The 18900-nt window shown below is 41.7% G+C and overlaps 5 protein-coding genes and 1 long non-coding RNA gene across 8 annotated transcripts; 2 read left to right on the top strand and 4 right to left on the bottom strand.

Moving 5' to 3' along the window:
• Window positions 1-5025: 5025 nt before the first annotated feature.
• On the bottom strand, window positions 5026-10051 carry LOC124405391 (coiled-coil and C2 domain-containing protein 1-like). 3 transcript variants are annotated; one of them, XM_046880249.1, is made up of 12 exons: window positions 9884-10050; window positions 9646-9781; window positions 9242-9354; window positions 8817-9132; window positions 8341-8727; window positions 7870-8244; window positions 7374-7735; window positions 7091-7266; window positions 6709-6975; window positions 5958-5996; window positions 5630-5720; window positions 5026-5400 (listed from the first exon to the last, which is right to left on the bottom strand). In XM_046880249.1, exons 1-12 carry the CDS (start codon window positions 9950-9952, stop codon window positions 5281-5283), a joined length of 2451 nt encoding a protein of 816 aa, XP_046736205.1. In that variant the 5' UTR covers window positions 9953-10050; the 3' UTR covers window positions 5026-5280. The 3 variants fall into 3 exon arrangements, 2 of the variants coding, with proteins under 2 accessions (XP_046736205.1, XP_046736206.1); XR_006929107.1 differs by having other exon boundaries at window positions 5383-5400; window positions 5958-6010; window positions 9884-10051; XM_046880250.1 differs by lacking the exon at window positions 5958-5996 and having other exon boundaries at window positions 9884-10049.
• Window positions 10052-10515: 464 nt separating this feature from the next.
• LOC124405215 (V-type proton ATPase subunit d) lies at window positions 10516-12803 on the top strand. Its single transcript, XM_046879918.1, has 6 exons — window positions 10516-10795; window positions 11123-11473; window positions 11546-11703; window positions 11776-11952; window positions 12034-12111; window positions 12202-12803. The coding sequence occupies exons 1-6, from the start codon at window positions 10675-10677 to the stop codon at window positions 12361-12363; spliced, it is 1047 nt and encodes a 348-aa protein (XP_046735874.1). The 5' UTR covers window positions 10516-10674; the 3' UTR covers window positions 12364-12803.
• Window positions 12372-14771, bottom strand: LOC124405214 (probable tRNA(His) guanylyltransferase). Its single transcript, XM_046879917.1, has 3 exons — window positions 14270-14771; window positions 13918-14162; window positions 12372-13832 (listed from the first exon to the last, which is right to left on the bottom strand). Exons 1-3 carry the CDS (start codon window positions 14628-14630, stop codon window positions 13332-13334), a joined length of 1107 nt encoding a protein of 368 aa, XP_046735873.1. The 5' UTR covers window positions 14631-14771; the 3' UTR covers window positions 12372-13331.
• A 349-nt stretch (window positions 14772-15120) lies between these two features.
• Window positions 15121-16976, bottom strand: LOC124405247 (probable 26S proteasome non-ATPase regulatory subunit 3). The gene is made up of 2 exons (XM_046879986.1): window positions 16817-16976; window positions 15121-16733 (listed from the first exon to the last, which is right to left on the bottom strand). Exon 2 carries the CDS (start codon window positions 16717-16719, stop codon window positions 15214-15216), a length of 1506 nt encoding a protein of 501 aa, XP_046735942.1. The 5' UTR covers window positions 16720-16733; window positions 16817-16976; the 3' UTR covers window positions 15121-15213.
• Window positions 16977-17162: 186 nt separating this feature from the next.
• Window positions 17163-18193, top strand: LOC124405254 (ER membrane protein complex subunit 4). Its single transcript, XM_046879999.1, has 3 exons — window positions 17163-17351; window positions 17570-17841; window positions 17924-18193. The coding sequence occupies exons 1-3, from the start codon at window positions 17293-17295 to the stop codon at window positions 18118-18120; spliced, it is 528 nt and encodes a 175-aa protein (XP_046735955.1). The 5' UTR covers window positions 17163-17292; the 3' UTR covers window positions 18121-18193.
• Window positions 18115-18794, bottom strand: LOC124405257. The gene is made up of 3 exons (XR_006929076.1): window positions 18632-18794; window positions 18512-18565; window positions 18115-18418 (listed from the first exon to the last, which is right to left on the bottom strand). It is a non-coding gene; the product is annotated as an uncharacterized LOC124405257 (long non-coding RNA).
• Window positions 18795-18900: the final 106 nt, after the last annotated feature.

The following is an 18900-nucleotide window of genomic DNA, read 5'->3' as shown; positions in this document are numbered from 1 at the left end:
TGTTTGCGTAATCCATATTGTAAGACGGATTATGTTCACCTACACGAGCCGTGTACTCGAAAGAATTCTGCTGAGAATTAGAAATCGAAGTTTCTCTTTCATTTATTAAAAAGTGGTAATCGGGAGGGGTCTGTGTACCCTTCGCAAAGATTTGCTTTCGAATTAAACTAATAGTCGGAAACACAGGATCTTGCAAAAATTCGTATCAGCTCCGGAGACGGCCAATTAGCCGGATGTTCAGTCTGCGGTCGCGATAACAGCAATCCCGCGTTTTTAATGGTATTATAATATTCGAAATTCATGAGCAATATAAAAGGATAAAAGTAACGACAGGTACGTGACCTGGTAACGAAAGCTGAATCCTTTACCGCATTTAGCTACTTACAGTTGGAATCATTAAATGCACCTAAATAAAAATTTCTATTGCTAAACATGTTTTAGTTTTATGTTGACAATGAAAAGAAATACCTACTTCGGTCATTTACTGAAAAAATATTCAACTCAAGGACTACTTGGACGAATTTCGCGATGCGCATTCACATACGACCAGCATATGTACCATACATACCTATCCTCGAAGTCGTAATGCTGCAGCTGCGATCGCGTACATAATCGCCCGATACGAGCCGATAACACGTTAACCGCATTTTACGGTCTCTATCGGGTCTGCGGATGACCTAGCTGGCCTTTTTGAAACCGTGCGTGGAGTGCGTCTGAACGTGATTCTTCGGCTCTGCACTTGGACTCTCCTTTTGAACTTGCAGCACTTGGCGACTCTAGGGATACAAGGTATAAAAGTATCCTACATACATAGGTAAATAAGATCGTATAGCCGCAGTAGGAGTAACATATACAACACGGATAAGGGTACACATGCACTGCGTACGTGGATAAGTTGGGCAGCGACGAAGACGAGGATGTGAAATGGAGAGGGAGGACGGGGGCAATGGGTGTCGGGTCACATCTGAAGCCATCTGCCATTTGCACGGGCACGTTGCAACCACTGACGTCACATCCGGCCGAGAAATGCCGCGTTAGCAAAAACTACGCCGAGGTGTCGAGCGTCGAGCGTCGTATACACACTTCGCAGTTATATATTAAGTATATATTAACCTTATACTGGAAATCATGTGAAATGTCACGGTCGCCGACGTCCGTCCTCCACCCTTCCTGCCTTCTCCGTCTCCATAGACTAACCGGTATATTAATTTTTAATCCACGCCTAATGCGGAAGTTTACGAAACACAACTATGCCGCAACCCTGCGTCGACATATGTATAATTGGTATTGCAAACAAAGATTGTAATGTTATTGAAATCGTGAGATATAAAACGGGGCTATTTTTATTATCTGCATGATTTTTACTGCAGGTTAATTTCCTAAGACTTAAATCGTACATCGATAGACGTGGTGATTCTGTTTTCGTTTTACATTTTCGTACATGGTGCATGGTAAGGAGTGCAGTAAAATGTCGAAAATAGTACGATGTGTATAAAGGGCGAAAAGAAGGCGAAAACGAGTGTGAATTCGTTCGGCGTTGATCGTACGATTAAAATCGTCTTGCGCACTTCATGAATACGATTTTTTGTCCTGCCGAGTCCCTTTGAAAATTCACTTTTCGCACATGACGTGAAATAGGTTCAAGAAATTTCTGTTTTCGTACGAACTTCGCGAGCAGTAATTTTGGGCCAGCTTCATATACACGAAAAGTGTTCTTTTTTCAAGTGGGGTCGAACAAAACCGGTATTCATGGATATAATTCAACCTGAATATTATAATACATAGTTGCTACGCGAACATTGGTATCGAAATATTGTAAAGAATTTCGCTTATCGTCTTTGACCGAATGAGTTAAAAATTGTGTACATATATAATATGGTGCTTGGAGTTTGGACGCTGTTGTCGGGTTCAATAAAGATGGATTCATATGCGGCAAGAGCTGATTTACGATCATCGGTGGTCGCGACCCTTGCGCGACAATGTTGCACTTTGTAACAAGTGCACGGACTTACGAGTGAGATAAAGATTAAAATATATCGAATCGCGCGTTCGCCTCGAGATGAGGTTATCAGACACGTCGGACCCGCTAACCTCATCCCACCCCGTCATCCAACCCCCTGTTCCCCCCCTCAATCCCGTTACCCGCGCCGATGCGCTCTTCGACGATCAAAATATATACACAGTGTTATGATTGTAGGTATACATGCACTCGCTCCCTAATTGTTGCACGTCCGGTACCTCATTAATAAGTACACACGCGGTTAGACAATATTTGCGTGATTTACATCCTACGATTCCTCCGCCTAGCAGTTGTAACAATATCTGGATCCTTGCATTGTGTGACCTCATGAAATGGCTCGCGTTTTAGGTATGGCCTCACGTTATATATGTATATAAGACACATTTGGCAAGTTTTGTTCAACTTTTTTTTCTTTTTACGTACCCTTCACAAAGTCTTCCACCCCAAAAGAAGCCTCGTGAATCCGGAACTCGGTAGCAAAATTCCAAAAGTTGACTCATCCGGTTTAAATTTTTCAAACACTCTAACCGAAATATCTCGAAAACTATACCAGTTGTGAAGGTGTTTTTGGTTCGATTTTGTAGATAATCAAATTTTCTATAGAAAAATAAGTTCATATTGTACTCGATACGAACGTTTAAAGTTGAACGTATTGAATAAATAAATGAAGATTCTTATTACCTTGTAAATTTTTATCTCACCGGTGTTCTAAGCTGATACAAATAAGGTAAAGAAAATGTGATTATATACAAAATGAAACCAAAAACAGTTTCACAACTTATAGTTTTCCAGATATTTCGGTTAGAGTGTTTGAAAAATTCAAAACGGATGTGTCACCTTTTAGAATTTTGCCAGCGAGTTCCAGTTTCACGAGGCTTCGTTTGAGGCTAAAGACTAACTATTCGAAGGGTACAGAAGAATTTTTTTTTTTTAAACCGGCCTAATAAATGCATGTATATACATTATACTTATTATACCTCTACCGTATACGAAATAGTATCGCTGCGAACGACGATATAAGAGATGCAAAAATTTTACTTAGTACAGGCGAAATAAGATCGGACCGCGACGGTATGAGTTATATCTACTGTATGTGTGTCTACATATATATGCAAACTTGCATGTATCTTACACTTTCCTCGCCGCCTTTTTCTCTGCCGTCTATCCATCCATCCATCCATCCATCCATCCATCCATATTTCTCCCCTCGCTTTGTTTTATCTTTTAAAATACGAGGCGCGTGAGCGCGCGGTGTTTGACGTACCGCGTATACATAATTTTACTGCGACTACTGGATACGTACATAGACTACAGAGTCTCTTGATGCCACGTTACGCCTGTATGTGTGTGTAAACTGTACATAGTACATCAACGCACATATTCATACTCCGCGATGTAGAAAGAGGGTAAAAAGGGTGACGGCGAAAAGGGCGAGGTGGGGGCAAGGGTTGAGCGTAAACATCGTTAATTTGCACGCGGCCTGCCTCCCGTGGACCAAAAGGTCAACACCGGGTCGGTGGGTTGTAGGTACGTACGTACCTACTACTCGGCAACTCGGCAAATATTCGTCGGCGAAGCGTGTAATTCGCGTTCTTGCGAACATCGGCCTGCAACGAACGTGTGGCAGTAGAGGAGCTGCCGCACTGTGGGCAACCCTTCACTGTTCGATGCCCTTTCCGAGGGATCGCGCAGCGCCAATTGTCTAATTGGCAAATAAATCGCTTTGTTTCCCGACGATCTCGGAAGCCCCGATCCGCGGTTTGGGTATACGCGTCCACATAGACCAGTCTACACATACAATAGAAAACTAACGGGGAAGTGCAGCGATCGGCACCATCTCCCCTCTATCTCTTTCTCTGTCTTTCAACTGGTACCGAAGAGATACCCGCTGTGCCCAGTTGGCATAGAGTGTCGAGTCACCGGGGGTCGCTTTTGCCTGCATTCAACCTGCAGCAACTTTCGTCTCGACATTGACCTGTCGTGCAATCGGTCGCTCTTCACAGCTCCGATCTCATCGACAGCAGGCCGAAGCGATTTCAGAATAACACAAAGCATCGACTTGAGGGAATGTCGGACTGTCGTCAAACACGGAAATTTCGACTTCTTTCCTCGAGTAATGAATCTTTTCAAACCTTGGCAAGCGATAGGGTTTAAGATTGTAGTTATGGGTTGGCTAAGGAAAAAATTCTGAAAATTGACTGAAATATTCAAGTATTTGCAGCTGGTTATTACTCGATTTGAGATTTATGGTACGTTATTGGAGCTGAATAAGATATTTTTTGTATTTCATCATCAATTTTCTGAAATTTTCTGGGGAACTACGCAATCACACTTATACGCCCGATCATATCCTGAAGTTGGAGGAGATTTCATTATTTGGAAAAAGTAAGAATTGTAAATATATGACACACTTGCGCAATCATAATTTTATCAATAACACGGAAACAAAGCGCGATGCATGATCTACCCTCCTCGTCGCGATTCACGGTCGAGTGATTCATTGATTGGCGTAGAATTCAATGGTGGGATATTCGGATTTCAGTACGATTTTAGTTGAGTTCCTCCGTGCGAGTGAAGCACCTGTCGGTGGTTTAAAACTTCCTCAACTCGTTTATTCGAACACAGCCGGCTAGACGCTTGGGGGGATCCCGATCTGCTATAGTCACTAGGAACGTGAGGGAAGCTATTATCGAACAATGCGTTGTTAGCTGAATTCATCCCGTCTATTGTTCTTATCTGGGAATCGTAGATACAGCTATATCACATGGCGCTTATATCTAGCCCGCTCTACAGTGAACAGGAAGCAATTGATTGCACAGTATCTGTAGTGCATATGCATAATTGTAGCAAATAGACTGCACACATAAAATACATCACTATTGTATTCATATATGTGCAGAGTTGGTAACGAAGACCGGATGTAATCATTTAGTTATTAAATATATTTAACGGTAAGCTATTCCATATAATATCCGTTACGGCAAACATAAAAATGTCGCCAGATATCATGGTACATGAACTTTGCTTATATATATACATACATATATACATAAATACATATTATATGAGTAATATTAAAATATATAATTTGTAAAGCTAAGAGATACGGTATGCGGAGGAATAAATTTGTGGCATTGGCAATAAGTAATTATTAGTTAAACGTTGTGCACATCATTATTACTACTTAACAGAATTCCTCTGTCATTACATATGATTAGCACCAGTCCCAAAGGCATTTTGATCCCAAACTTACTTATCAATTAATGATCAATCACCAACCACTTGTCTGTAACTTGTTCGACCTGTTTTGTAAGAATTGGATTTCTCACCCGTATTTTTACTTCCAGCTTGCCTCCCGCAGGTTTTCTTCCGTCCATTAGCTGAAATAGATCAGTAAATACCGATGATAGAATGAGAAATGTTCGACTAACAGTTAAAACAATCCATGAAATTTTCTAGCTCTCTAGGAGTTTTATGCATACATTATACAACATCAGGAGTCGGCGAGATTAAATTTTGAAAAACTATCTGACATTTACTCTATTTCCTAAGAGATTTTGCTTTTTAAATGAATATTGTATCACCGTGATACTGCTTCTAGAAACTTACCGGAAACGTGTCGTGGAGGATGCACTTTGTTTCTAAAGGGTGCAACTTTACCGTCACGGTACCCAAAAGACTATCACTTCGTAAAAACCCTCTGAAATCAGATGTAAAAGCATAATGAACATTTTGGTTGGACAGGCCTACATTCATTGTAATCCTTTCATGACTTTAGATGATATTTCAACTGACATTTAAAAAAAAAACAAGTTGCTCTTACGACGATCTCGCAGGCTTGAGGAGAGCTTGGAATTTGGAGTTTGGACATTTTATGTTACATGCGACATGTATACGGTAAAGCTTGTTTCATACATAATGTAGGAAGATTTCCTACCTTGGGTGAGTGCAACACAGGACAGGATTCAGCGAGCATCTGCAAGCAACATCCTATTCTATTTACTAAGATAATCTATTTCTAAACTGAATGTGCAATGTTTATTATAGGTGATAAATAATATTTACTTTTACCAGTTTCAATCAATAAACCGTCATCAACGACTCAATAAAACCCTATACAGTAATACCCCAACTTACACCTTTCCGAGTTACACCTTCCCGACTTATGCCAACTTGCAGTTACATCATCGGTCGCTCGCCCTCCCTCCCGCACTTCTTCTGTATCCATTATTTACGTATTATTTAAATAGTTTGTATTACAAAAATAAACAGTATTTATTATAACTTCTCTTTCCGAGGTTTGCTGTGAGACATACGATTATGTTTGGTGAGTATTTAGCAGTATTTAGTACATACACACAAAACGTGCACTTTGACTTGCGTTTTTTTGAATTTACGCCGTCAATGTCTGAACGACCCATGGCGTAACTTCGGGGTATTACTCTATACAATTAATTAAGTCATGCGTCAAAGGTACAAATACTCGTTTAAATTGAGTTGCATTAATTTTGGAAAATTTTTCATTTACGACTTTACCAAGATAACTGCAATTTATCTAACAATTCCGATGCAACACTATGAACTGCGTTAACGTAACACAGGGTTACAAATGTTACAGAATATCCAATAGTAAGAAAGGGGCAAAAGCCGAAAAAAGAGATAAGTATACAAAATGAACACTGAATTACCCTTTTGCCCAGACTTCGCATTTGAGACTGTGTCTTTTGAAAACTCGCTGGCATTGTCTTGCCGAACGATCGAGAGCCCCGCTCAATGGAAACACTGCTTCATATTCCGGGTTGTTGCTATCCCTGACAGTCGATGTTCTATCTGATGGTGGATTTTCCGAGGGATACGGAAACTTAAACATGACATAGGTATCCGCTTCACGCGGATAATTGACCCCCCTTGCTATAGTAATCTCTATGTCGTTGTCACCCAAGTCTGTACAGCACCTACGTAACAATGAATGCCATTTAGAAGATACGCATGGATTATCTCGATCAACAAATCTGTATACTAGTATTCGAGGATATGTAGTTGTGAACGAGACAAATGAGTATGACTTACTGCACAATGGCGAACGACTTGGTCTCATAATGATGTACAGGAGGTGGAAGACCGTCACGACGTTTGACCCTGAGCATATCGAGATCACGGGTATAGCCAAGGGCCATACGTTCCCACCTATTGTAACCGGCAACGTCACCAATGGCTTTGGAATGATCTCGCGACGCTAGACAAGTCTGTAAATAGTTGCGAATAATCGTTCCATAAATGTTCAGGTACAATTGTTTAGTTTCACTGTCAAGAGTTATTCAAGATATCCACACGTATATCTTTGTCACTTTACCTTTATGTGTTTCACCAGCTGCTTTTCCATATTCTCGTATATCTGCTGGTCGTCACCATTTCCCTCAATGGCTCCGGAATCTTTGCTTGTGACTACGACAAAGCTGTCTGGATCATTAAGCTCGTTCAAGCGCAGCTTTGCAAGTGGTGATAATGGTACAGAATTCATGTCGACTGGGAGACCGCCTATACTGGCCTGTATTAAGGGCTCCATCCCCTTCGCCTGCCTTAAATATGTCCTTGCCAATTCTAAGTCTCCATCCTTTTTCGCAGTTAGCGCAGCTTGTTTAAGTTCGTGTTGGCGCGTTTGAAGTTCTATTAACTGCTTATCGGCTCGCGTACGACCCTGCCTTTGCGATATCGCTGTCGATGGTTTATCAGTATTACAACATGAATAGAGAATTGAATAAACTTTATGAAAATTGTAAAAATATATAAGCTGTTTTATCTTTCAACTCGATTTATCTCCTATACATTTTCTCTAAGTGACATTTTACCCGGCTTAGTTCGTGGAGGTGGAACTGGGCCTTTCCTCTGTGGTGTGGGTGTGGGATCCATCTTCTCCGAGGGTTCAGGCTCAGGAATCGGTTCTGATCCTGGTTCTGATTCAGCTGCTGCTTTGGGTGGAGATGTGTTTCCCACTAAAGTACCAAGTGGAGGAAAACCTGGGGGTGTCGGCAGGTCTTCCAGATCGATTGGCTTTCCACGCTCATGTATCTTAATAGCTTCTTCAAACTGCTTGCACAGACGTCCATACATTCGCACTTTTGCACCCTTGCCATCTGTTTCAGCTGTAACTTTCATACGCCTGTATACCTCCAAGCGTTCTTTCAAAGCGGAGCCAAGGACGTCACCACCACTTGAGGCACTTACTGCTTAGAGAATTTTTTCAGTTAATAAATGAACGCTGAATCTGGCAGGACAGGAGTAAGACCTTTTATACGAAACATAATCAACTGTATAAATACCAGGTGAGGGCGCATTTGGTGGAGGATCATTTTGGGTCTCACTTTCTTGCTTTCCCGCAGTGGCAGGCGATCCACTATCTGGGGCGGTCTTTGTAGGAAGCGTTGGGGTAGGTGGCATGTCTGACAAATCAATCGGATCGCCTGCACCGAGAGCCTTGACAACAACATCAAATTGCTTAGAGATACGAACTAGCTTGATAGCCTCGTCAGTGTTGCCTGCTTTCTTCCAAGCAACTGCAGCGAGCTGATACTCGCGCTGGCGCTCCTTCAATAGTCGCAAAGTTTCCTCAACATTTTCGGCAGGTGGTGGAGGTGCCGCAGCAGGTGCAGCAGCAGGTAAAGCAGGAGTTGCTTCTGGAGTAGGTGTGGAATCAGCTGGCAATTCTTCTGCAATATAAGAAGCAAAGAAATTTTAAGCTCGGTAATAATGTGAACTGATAAGTATTTCAATAAAAAATCCAGGTTGACGAAGGTACCTTTAGTAATAGGGCCAGTGGCGGAAGGAGGAAGTAACGGTGGTACATCGCCAGTGTTGATTGGATGTCCACGTTTTGCACCCACAAGCATTTCCTCCAAGGTTTTTAACCCTCTACTAAATCTTCGGACACGACCAGGCTCATTGTCAGCTTTTGCTTTAATTACAGCTAGTTTGTAACTGGCTAAGCGTTCTTCCAGGAGTTTCACTGTTCCTTCGCTGTCTTTCTCGTTATCATCAGCAACAGGGCGCTCCTGCTCATGCTCAGGGGTTGATAGTGCTGTAGGGTCTTCCCCTGTCAGCTCATGCAACTCATTCTGTACCAAAATGATTTCAAAGAAAGTTGATAATGACTGAACATTGCCAGGCTTAATTACAGTTAAAAAAAAAGGTTTATACTAATTTGAGAAATGTAAGAAAATTTACCAAAAGATCAGGGTTATCATCATCTCCTGATAGTTCCTCATCATCACCAATATCCCTCATACTTTCTGCAACCATGACATCCAGCCGTGCACTTGGTAACACTTTCGCCGCATCTGTGAAAATGAGTGATATGTTGATGAACAAGTACAAATATCGTTCAAAATTCAATGCTGAGAAATAAAAGAACAAAAGAGCCTGAGTTGTGGTAGAGAAAAATAAACAAAGTTTAAGACGAATCAGAGGCGTGGCACTAATAGACAAGCTTGTTGACAAAGAGCAATTATACCTGTTTTTCTAGCAATACACGTATGTACACATGTGCAAGTGATTTTCACAGGCATTAAAGAAATCAATAAATAATTTGCTCAACACGAAATAGAATTATTGGACAAATAAACACATGCCTTTGCGACGTTTTGGTGTTTCGTCATTGCCTGTCAAAGCGGCCAACTCTGCTTCAAAATCCTCGTCATCGTCATCATCCAAGTCGTTCATCCCGTCGATGCTGCTGATTTGACCGGGCACGTCAAAAAGTCCATACTATATGCAAAGCATGAGTTATTAGTCATACAATGATCCAACGATCGTCGTTAATAGACGACGACCAGAGTTTTAGCATTTTAATTCGGAGCACTTAATTACCTGAGCTAGGCCTCCGTCACGACCAGCAGGTCTCGCTCTTCGTTTGGTTTCCTTCTTAGTACCAAACATTTTACAAACTTGTTACAAAGCACTACAAGGTACAAAATCGACAAAAACACGTTCACAACAGCGGAGCTCTGCGTATCAACTCCATTTCTAATAACTTGTCAACTCGATTCGAGCTATCGCCGCTAGAGGTAGTGGCTGACGGTGGCCAGAGCTAAGAGACAGAAGATAGACGTTGAAGCGCTCTTACAGGCCGCTGTACAATGTTAGCTTCAGATGCCTTCAATGCCTCGTATACCTATAGGAGCGTACAATCTATTTTATAATAGAAAATAGAAGAAACAATATTAAGTATAAAGTATGTTTCCACCAAGAGTCTGATTCAGGTCTCGGTCGGATTAGAGTCGAGTTGAAGTGATCACTAAACTCACTAAACTAAACTAAACGTCATCATATGATAAGTGCTGCGATAGAGTTAGTATTGTTAGTAACTTTGAACCGTCTGAAGTAAGTAGTCTGAATCACGGTCTTATCGACTGTTGGACCAATGTTGGACAAGGTTCGCTTGTTCGCGACTCCTCGTAACTCGCACACTCGCGGACGGTCGCCAACGTCACGTTATCAGCTGGTCATATGATCGACGAAAGAAAAAGTGGGCGAGTCTAGCCTGAGCTCCGAAGTGTCGTTCACGTTCGCTACCATAATCACGTCGATTGATTAGTTCCGCGCGTCGATTGAGTCGCGATATCCATCTAATATATTCGTGGAAAAGAAAAGTCGCCAAAATGAACGGGTGTATGTTCAACATCGACGGTGGATACTTGGAGGGCTTGTGCCGCGGCTTCAAGTGCGGTATCCTCCAGCAGAGTGACTACCTAAATTTAATTCAATGCGAAACCTTGGAGGGTACGTAATAACTGCCTGGTATACCGTAATAGTTTTATAGCATATTTCCCGATGTTGAAACGCGCACCCGAAATTCACCGGCAAAATCGATCCAGTTTCCGCGATGCCTGACGTTCCACGGGATCCGATGCATCGCTATTCCCTCTTGATCAAGGTTACGCCCACCTTTACCTCTGCTTCATCTGGGGCACTCCCGCGACCTTGGAGCAAAAAACAATGACGAAATGCATCTCTGAGGAAAACTTTGCTCAATAACTTGATCTTTTTTCCAATGTTCTTGTAAATGTGAAAAATAATCGTTTATTCACCCAATGTACTCGTATTTAGATTTGAAGCTGCACTTGGCTGGAACTGACTATGGTAGCTTCTTGGCCAATGAACCATCCCCTCTATCAGTGAGCGTGATCGACGACAAGCTACGAGAAAAATTGGTCATTGAGTTCCAGCATTTGAGAAATCATTCAGTTCAGCCGTTGTCCACTTTTCTGGACTTTATCACTTACAGCTACATGATCGATAATATTATCCTCTTGATCACTGGAACCCTGCATCAAAGACCCATTTCCGAGCTGATTCCCAAGTGTCATCCTTTGGGAAGCTTTGAACAGATGGAAGCTATCCATGTAGCAGCTACTCCTGCTGAACTCTACAATGCAGTGCTTGTCGATACACCACTAGGTCAGTTTCCGATCTACCTATGTCTATGAATCATTAATGGATGTGTGTCTAATGGTTTTGTCTCATCCACAGCTCCATTCTTCGTCGACTGCATCTCTGAGCAGGATCTTGATGAGATGAACATTGAGATAATCAGAAACACACTTTACAAAGCTTATCTGGAGGCTTTTTACAAGTTCTGCCTTGCAATTGGTGGCACTACTGCTGATACCATGTGCGAAATTCTAGCAGTAAGTTCCTCGCTTTGTTCTACTGTAATCCCTTTTTTATGTCAATAATCTATTATCTTCTGATGCCAATAGTTTGAAGCCGATCGCCGAGCTATTATCATAACAATCAACTCATTTGGGACAGAGTTGGGGAAAGACGACCGTGCTAAACTGTATCCACGTTGTGGTCGTTTAAACCCTGATGGACTAGCTGCACTGGCCCGTGCAGACGATTATGAGCAGGTTAAGGCAGTTGCGGAATACTATGCGGTAAGTGCTACAAGTTCATTGCTTGCATTGATTGAAATTTGACGAGAAATTTTACGTTAATCAACAATGTGGTATTCACAGGAGTACAGCGCTTTGTTTGAAGGTGCTGGAAACAACCCGGGAGACAAAACTTTGGAGGATAAGTTCTTTGAGCATGAGGTATTGGAGCAGTTTTGTCATATGTAACATTTTATGGTTTCTCTAATTTTCTCTGGTGTTTCACTTCGCTTTTTTTGCCTCGTGCAACAGGTCCGCCTCAACATGCAAGCATTTCTACAACAGTTCCACTTCGGAGTGTTTTACAGCTACTTGAAGCTGAAAGAGCAGGAATGCCGCAACATTGTGTGGATTTCAGAATGTGTAGCGCAGAAACATCGTGCTAAGATCGACAATTACATCCCAATTTTTTAATTCACCAACTGTCACCAGGAAACGTAATATTCCGTATCTTCGAAATACCGATCAATGGAGGCAGATCAATGCAATCTTCAATCCGCAATTTAATTCCAAGTTAGTTTCACAACTTACACACTCTGAATTCCGATCAGTTTACTGCATCACCACAGTTCTTACAACCACCAACTGGACCTAGATATTACACGAAATATGCTATGATTTCGGTTGCAGCATGTTTTCATTGTTACTTCCGTGCCTCTCAGTTAGAATAAACAAATATTTACTTCTGGTTAGAGAATTATTTCATGTATATAGTGTATTTTATCGGTATAAAATTAACCACTTACCATTGTCTTATACATATAGTATTATTTCACGGTGTGATTGTTAATTTAATAATAACTACATATTGTATAAACTCGTAAGTAATAAAGTTGTAACGCATTCCACGTCAATAGGTGTCCGATTGTGATTCGTTTTTTCACTTTATTTCTACTTTTTGTTTTTTTAATCAATGCTGAAAATATCTCTCCAATCTCTCGCACAATTATTCTTTACTTTGTACGTCTACGTAAGCAGGAACGGGTCTGCGGTTTTGAATAATTTACGGTAAGCTGTGTGCCTTGAGCTCACAATTGTGCAGTATTTGCAGTTTCATTCATTAGCTCGAGAACAGGGTGATGAACATTCGTGAAAATCTCACACCATGCATATTAACAGATACCCACTAAATTTTAACTCACAGAATGTGCTCCAGTCAATCGATGCAGCTGCATATGTGTCCCCCTATCAAATGGCTCATTAGCTGTCACTCGGTATTGGCAGGGTACTGAATTATAAAACTTGGCAAAATATTTCAATTACTAATAACATCATGTGAGGCAAAGATAGAGGGTCCTACACAGTTTTCCTTTCACAGGGAACTAGAGCATCTTCCATTGGTTTTAAATTAGTGCAGATTTTCCCGTTTATGTTTAAATAACTTATGGCTTACATCGGGCCCTATCACTCTCAGATGGTTCACACTGCATTTTGTGTTTGTCCAGTTCTGGGTTTCTCTCAGCATTTCCATCCTCGTTCGATGTATTCAATGCATTCAATGCATTTAGGGTATTAGGACGACCAGTTACAGTCGGAGTTTTATTGTTGATTTGGTGGTGAGTGGCATGACCTGCGTGCACCACATGGACGGCTGAAGGCTGAGGGAGTGGGGGGTTGCTTGGAAGACCAGAGGGCTGAAAAGTGGCCAAGCTTTTCAATCCTATGACTTCCGGATTTTCCTTCCAAAATCGATCCCCAATAATGTCATCTACCAGGGCTACGACCAAGGGCTTCAGCCTGCCATTACCGTCAGGAACCAGCTTTCGGACCAGTGTGGTTCCTTTCCTGAATGTAGGTGGTTCATTGTTATAGTTAATGCCAAACTCTTGGAACAGCAATTCATTTTTATGAGCAGCCAATGTGCCTCTCAATTTTTCTTCTGCCTGTGATAAATAAACAAAAAATACATTAAGAACTGAGTTACAAAGTCAATTTTACATGGTGATAAATTGATTTGATGATAATTACTTGAGTTGCAGTCATTTTCCTCTTCAGGACAAGATTCCAGAAGCAAGTATTGTATAAATTATTGACATGGACATCAGCCTGGCGCCAAGCAAGATAATCCCTCAGATTTTTGTCAGTTGGATAAAGAACAACTCTGGCATCAAAGGAGGGTGGGTAGTGGAGTTCTCTGCCACGAAAGAATCTTGGCCAGTGGTAGACGTAGGCAGAGGTGAAAAGAGAGTTGACGTTGGACATCAGCTTGGAGCCTAAGTAGGGCAACAAAAGAAGAATGATACAAATGGCTGATTGTACAATGTTACGGATTGAGGTAGAGTGGGGTAGGAAGGGAATATGCAAAAACGCGTATATATACCTCTGCGCTTAAAGAGTTGTGTGTCTTTTCTGAAAACGAAGGAGTACTCGTCACTTTGTCCGTACGAGAGGACGATCTCTCTAAAATCGTCCATAACAGTAACGGCGGCTCGGTTCATCAGTTCCAAAGCAGCAATGTCGTTCGGTTTGACGAACTGGTGGGCTTCGGCAAACTTGGAGAAGCCTCGTCCGTCGATACGAACGACGATCCAACAGTTTGGCAAACACTTATCCTCCACCTCGAAGTCCTTAACGTACTCGTACTTACTTTTCGCCATCGTTAATGCAGTTAAACTCAAGGGCTTGTTTATAACCATTTGCGCACTCGGACGAAAGACGTTTCGAAAGAGACTAGGTTTCATCCGCAACTTTTATTGTTTAGCTCTGTATTATTGTCAGTTGTCATTGTTTGGAACGGTTATGTCGCCGAGGTGCATCTTTCGCATTATTTAAGGTTACGATGCCGCAATCATCGCGCGATATTCTGGCGCTCGACTGTTGGCGATGCGCACGCCACCCTTTGCCACTGTTGCCACGTGGGCGATAGAAACTGTCCAATTTCAGCGAATGCCCCTCAACCGCGAAATTTCAAATTTCCAAAGCGCTCGAAGAGTCACCACTCCAATAATGTCACAATTTTTATTTACCTAAGACCCCTATGAATCTACATACTGTGTGAATACCTACTCTCTGGGCTCACTTTAAGCCAGTTCTCTTGCAGCTATCATAATTTCTCCTTCATATTTTGATTAAGCACCACGTGAAAACCAAGTACTCTATTGTAATAATACAATTCAATTTACTATAAAAGTACGACAGCGAGTGTGCTTCCATACTATGAGATATTATGAATTGTCGAAACATTGGTTTATTAATTTAATTGTTACAGAAAATGAATAATTTTATTTATAATAATCGCGCACACGATCGAAGATGACAAAGTATTTATGGGAATCCATCATCATCCTCTTCTGCCATTTCCTTGGCAAGTTCCAAATCCTGCTGTTCACGCTCTCTACGTTCCTCCGCAGACTCCAAATCTTTTCCATACGATTTTGGAGGATAGCGCATTGCCTTAACACTCTGATTGTGTAGGTCCAAGCAGAAGGTAATACGCTGATGGAAAGCAAGCAGTGGCTCTCTAGTACAGTATATATCAGTTGTTTCCTTGCTGCGCATGTATCCATTCTCTGGATCAAGCGTTGCTTCGATAACTCCATCGCGTATTGCCTTTGCCACAATAAATTCTGCATCAACACCAGAGTCAAGACCAAGTTTTCTGGCAATATCTGCGGGGGAGATACGGGAGTAGGACAGCCCTATGGATCGAATTGCAGTCTTGATAACGTTATGTCTCAACCGGAGAATCAGAGTGAAAGTGTAGTCTGAGCGAAACTGGGGGCCAAAATTTTCCAATACCTCCCCGAAGCGTTGCAAATTTCCAAGTCTGACTGCCTGAGTTAGTTGGAAGTAGGGAGCAAGTGAGCGACGTAATGCTGCCTGCCTGAATATCTGCCGCTCTGGAATATCCCCTAGCAAAAGCTCGACGGTAACGGCCAGCTTTTGAACAGTTTGTCGAAATCCAACAGCAGTGGTTTGAGGTGCTTTCCGCATTGCCTGCACCAGATATTTGTGGGCAGCTGAGTATTCAAGCCGAGCAGCTTTTATTCTACCTAAGTAGTAAAGAAATCTAGCCCATTCATTATTGCTGGCTGATTCTGGAAATGTCGATTTAAGAACCAGCTTGTCTGCCTGGTCATACAAATTGTAATGCAAATAGTTGCGTAGGAGGCAGTTTATCAGGACAGCTTGGCCCTCATAATCGTTACGCAGGGTAGCAGTCCTCAATCTTGAGTGCAGAAAACCTCTGATCTTGTCCAATTGGTTAGTAAGTTCGTACGCTCTAGTATGATAAAAGTAACACTTTGCTGCAATGAGATCAATTGTTCTTCGATTCTGCGCAGTAATCTTCTGAACAAGAGCCTCGGAACAACGCACTGCATCCTCATATTTGTGGGTGTCTATGAGCCTGACAAGGACTAGCAGATGAACGTAGGCGTCGATTTCAGGCAGCAGCGGCAAAGCAGAGCTGCGGAATCGCTGAATGGCTGCCTGCGCACCCTCAGTGTCCATCGGCTCCTCTACCCAGGCAAGAAGGGCATCCTTTTCTGCTGCTGAACGAGTATAAAAGCCTCCAATGATACCACGTAGGACTACAGGATTCAGTTTGCGCCTCGTGTTAGGAAGGGCACGAAGTACACGTAGAATGAAGCGTGGCTCCTTGTTTTGTACCGCCTTTTCTATTTGCCTCGTGTGCTCGCGGAGGTCATGGATTGTCAGAAGGTCTACATCCTTTTTCTCGCCTACATCCCCATCACCAGCAGGCGCCTCTACACCTCCAGGAACTTCAACTTCCATCGCTTCAACTCCTCTACCTCCAGGAACTCCCATTGTTCTGACCCGAGCTTAGCAATATAACCAAAAAATGAACGTTGGTATGATTTACGGACTAAAATGAGGGGCGAGATAATGATGAAGTTGTGCAAACCTTATATTCTTGGATAGCAGTTCTCAGGGAGCACAAATCAAGACGTAAAGCAGCGGAAAATCCTTCGAAATCTTAATCCTAATTTTGGATAACGGGTTGAGTGACAAGCTTTTTCGGGCTACTTTGATGCACTCTCATCATTCCGGTTACAGTACAGAGAAGTAGGAAAATCTTGAAGACGAGAAAGTATGCATCAGTGGTGGATTCACATCACTGCAGTTAGAAACTAAACTAAACACGCTAAATTGTCCAATTCTATTACAAAATTTCACCGAAAGATCGCAGCACCATCTCCCTCGAGTGAATCATCAATACCTGCGTATCTACATATTGTATAATTTAGCAAGACTAATCACTAAAGTGGTACGAAGTAATAAAGTTATCAATTTTTAACCTACGAAATCCGGTCGAAGTGTCTGCTTCATTTACAGAATATAACTATTTAATTAGATAATTTAATACTACACTGCAGTGCGATGGCGACGTCGAAGCAAAACACAAGGAAATTGAAGTGGTCGCTGGATTTCGCTCACAAGTACGATAAATCTTTGAAAATAGTTTGTTAAACTTTTTTAAACTGTACGTAGTTGTAGCTGCTTCGTCATTTTTGTTTACGTAAAAACAACCTCCTACCTTTTTCCCCGAGCATTCGATTCACCAGGAAACCGAACCGTCACCTATCAACCAAATAATACCTGGATCTTGGTTGATGATATCGCAAATGTGTAACTAGACAACTATTTCTCTCAACAGAAATAAACAGGAAAGGAGTGTAGATGTGGCAGCACCTCCAGGCTACAATCCGTCGGTAGCCCTAGCACACAACACAGAAGCCCTTAGAGAATCAGACTCTAATCATCTGATAATAAAAAAATCATGGGACCTGGCACTCGGTCCCCTGAAGCAGGTTCCAATGAATCTCTTCATTATGTACATGGCTGGTAACTCGATATCGATTTTCCCAATAATGATGGTTGGTATGCTGATCATAAGACCCATCAAGGCCTTATTCACACTGCAGCAAAGTTAGTAGCTTTTTCTAGAAACTTGACATTTTATAATTTTCTCGTTATAGAATAACACTGAGTTTTCTTATGCTCTTTTCAGCCTTCAAAGTCATAGAAGGAACGCACGCTTTTGGACAGAAGTTTGTGTTTTTCCTCGGTCAACTAGTGAACATTGCCCTGGCGCTTTATAAATGTCAGTCCATGGGTCTGCTGCCGACACATGCCTCAGACTGGTTGGCATTTGTCGAACCACAAACAAGGGTTGAATACTGCGGTGGAGGAATTATATATGTATAATTGTACAATTATATTTAACTGTTATTACAGGGCAAAAACTTGCGGCAAATAAATCATTACACTATTTAACCAAGCCTCTTTACTGGCTCGTTTAGATTTTAACTTAATATATAAAATCCTCCAATTATACTAATCGATTGAAATTATCATTTGTTAAAATAATGCAGTAGAATTATCACTGCAAGTATTCCAGAGATGTGTCTCATTGTCACATAACTCGTCATTTATCTTTCTTATATTCGTCAGCAAATGCTTTCAATTTCTGGAATATTTGTGCAGGCTCATCAACTCTAGGCACCTGGAATATGAGTATGTAAATTATTCTTATATTAAATTGATATATCCCATTAATTTTACAACTAGATAACTACATGGTGTGTAAACAGTATACCTGATAATTCTGGCTTATGTATATACCCGCGTAGACACCGACCCCCAGAGTAACCTGTAAGGAAGGTTTCGATTTCAATGTTAGAATCGGATGGACTGCAAAGCGACTGAATCTACCCACCAAAAATCGCAACATTTTGACTCAAAATCTTGAAGTCTAACGACGTTGCGACAAATATGTACAATTTGATGACCCTAACGTAATTTTGTTCAACTCTGCTTTTGACACAGCCCGGGTTGTGCTGGGTCTATTTTCACGTCGTCTGCCCGTTCCTTGATTCGAGCTGGAATTAACAAACTGCGAGTCGTCGTGAGACGCGATACTCGCACTTGACTCGCACGATGCAGAATTGGACAAAAGCATTGATATCTATTCTCAATGCGCTGACC

This window comes from Diprion similis, chromosome 4 (assembly GCF_021155765.1).
Source record: "Diprion similis isolate iyDipSimi1 chromosome 4, iyDipSimi1.1, whole genome shotgun sequence".
In the NCBI taxonomy this organism is placed as follows: domain Eukaryota; kingdom Metazoa; phylum Arthropoda; class Insecta; order Hymenoptera; family Diprionidae; genus Diprion; species Diprion similis.
This window is presented reverse-complemented; position numbering and strand designations above follow the sequence as displayed.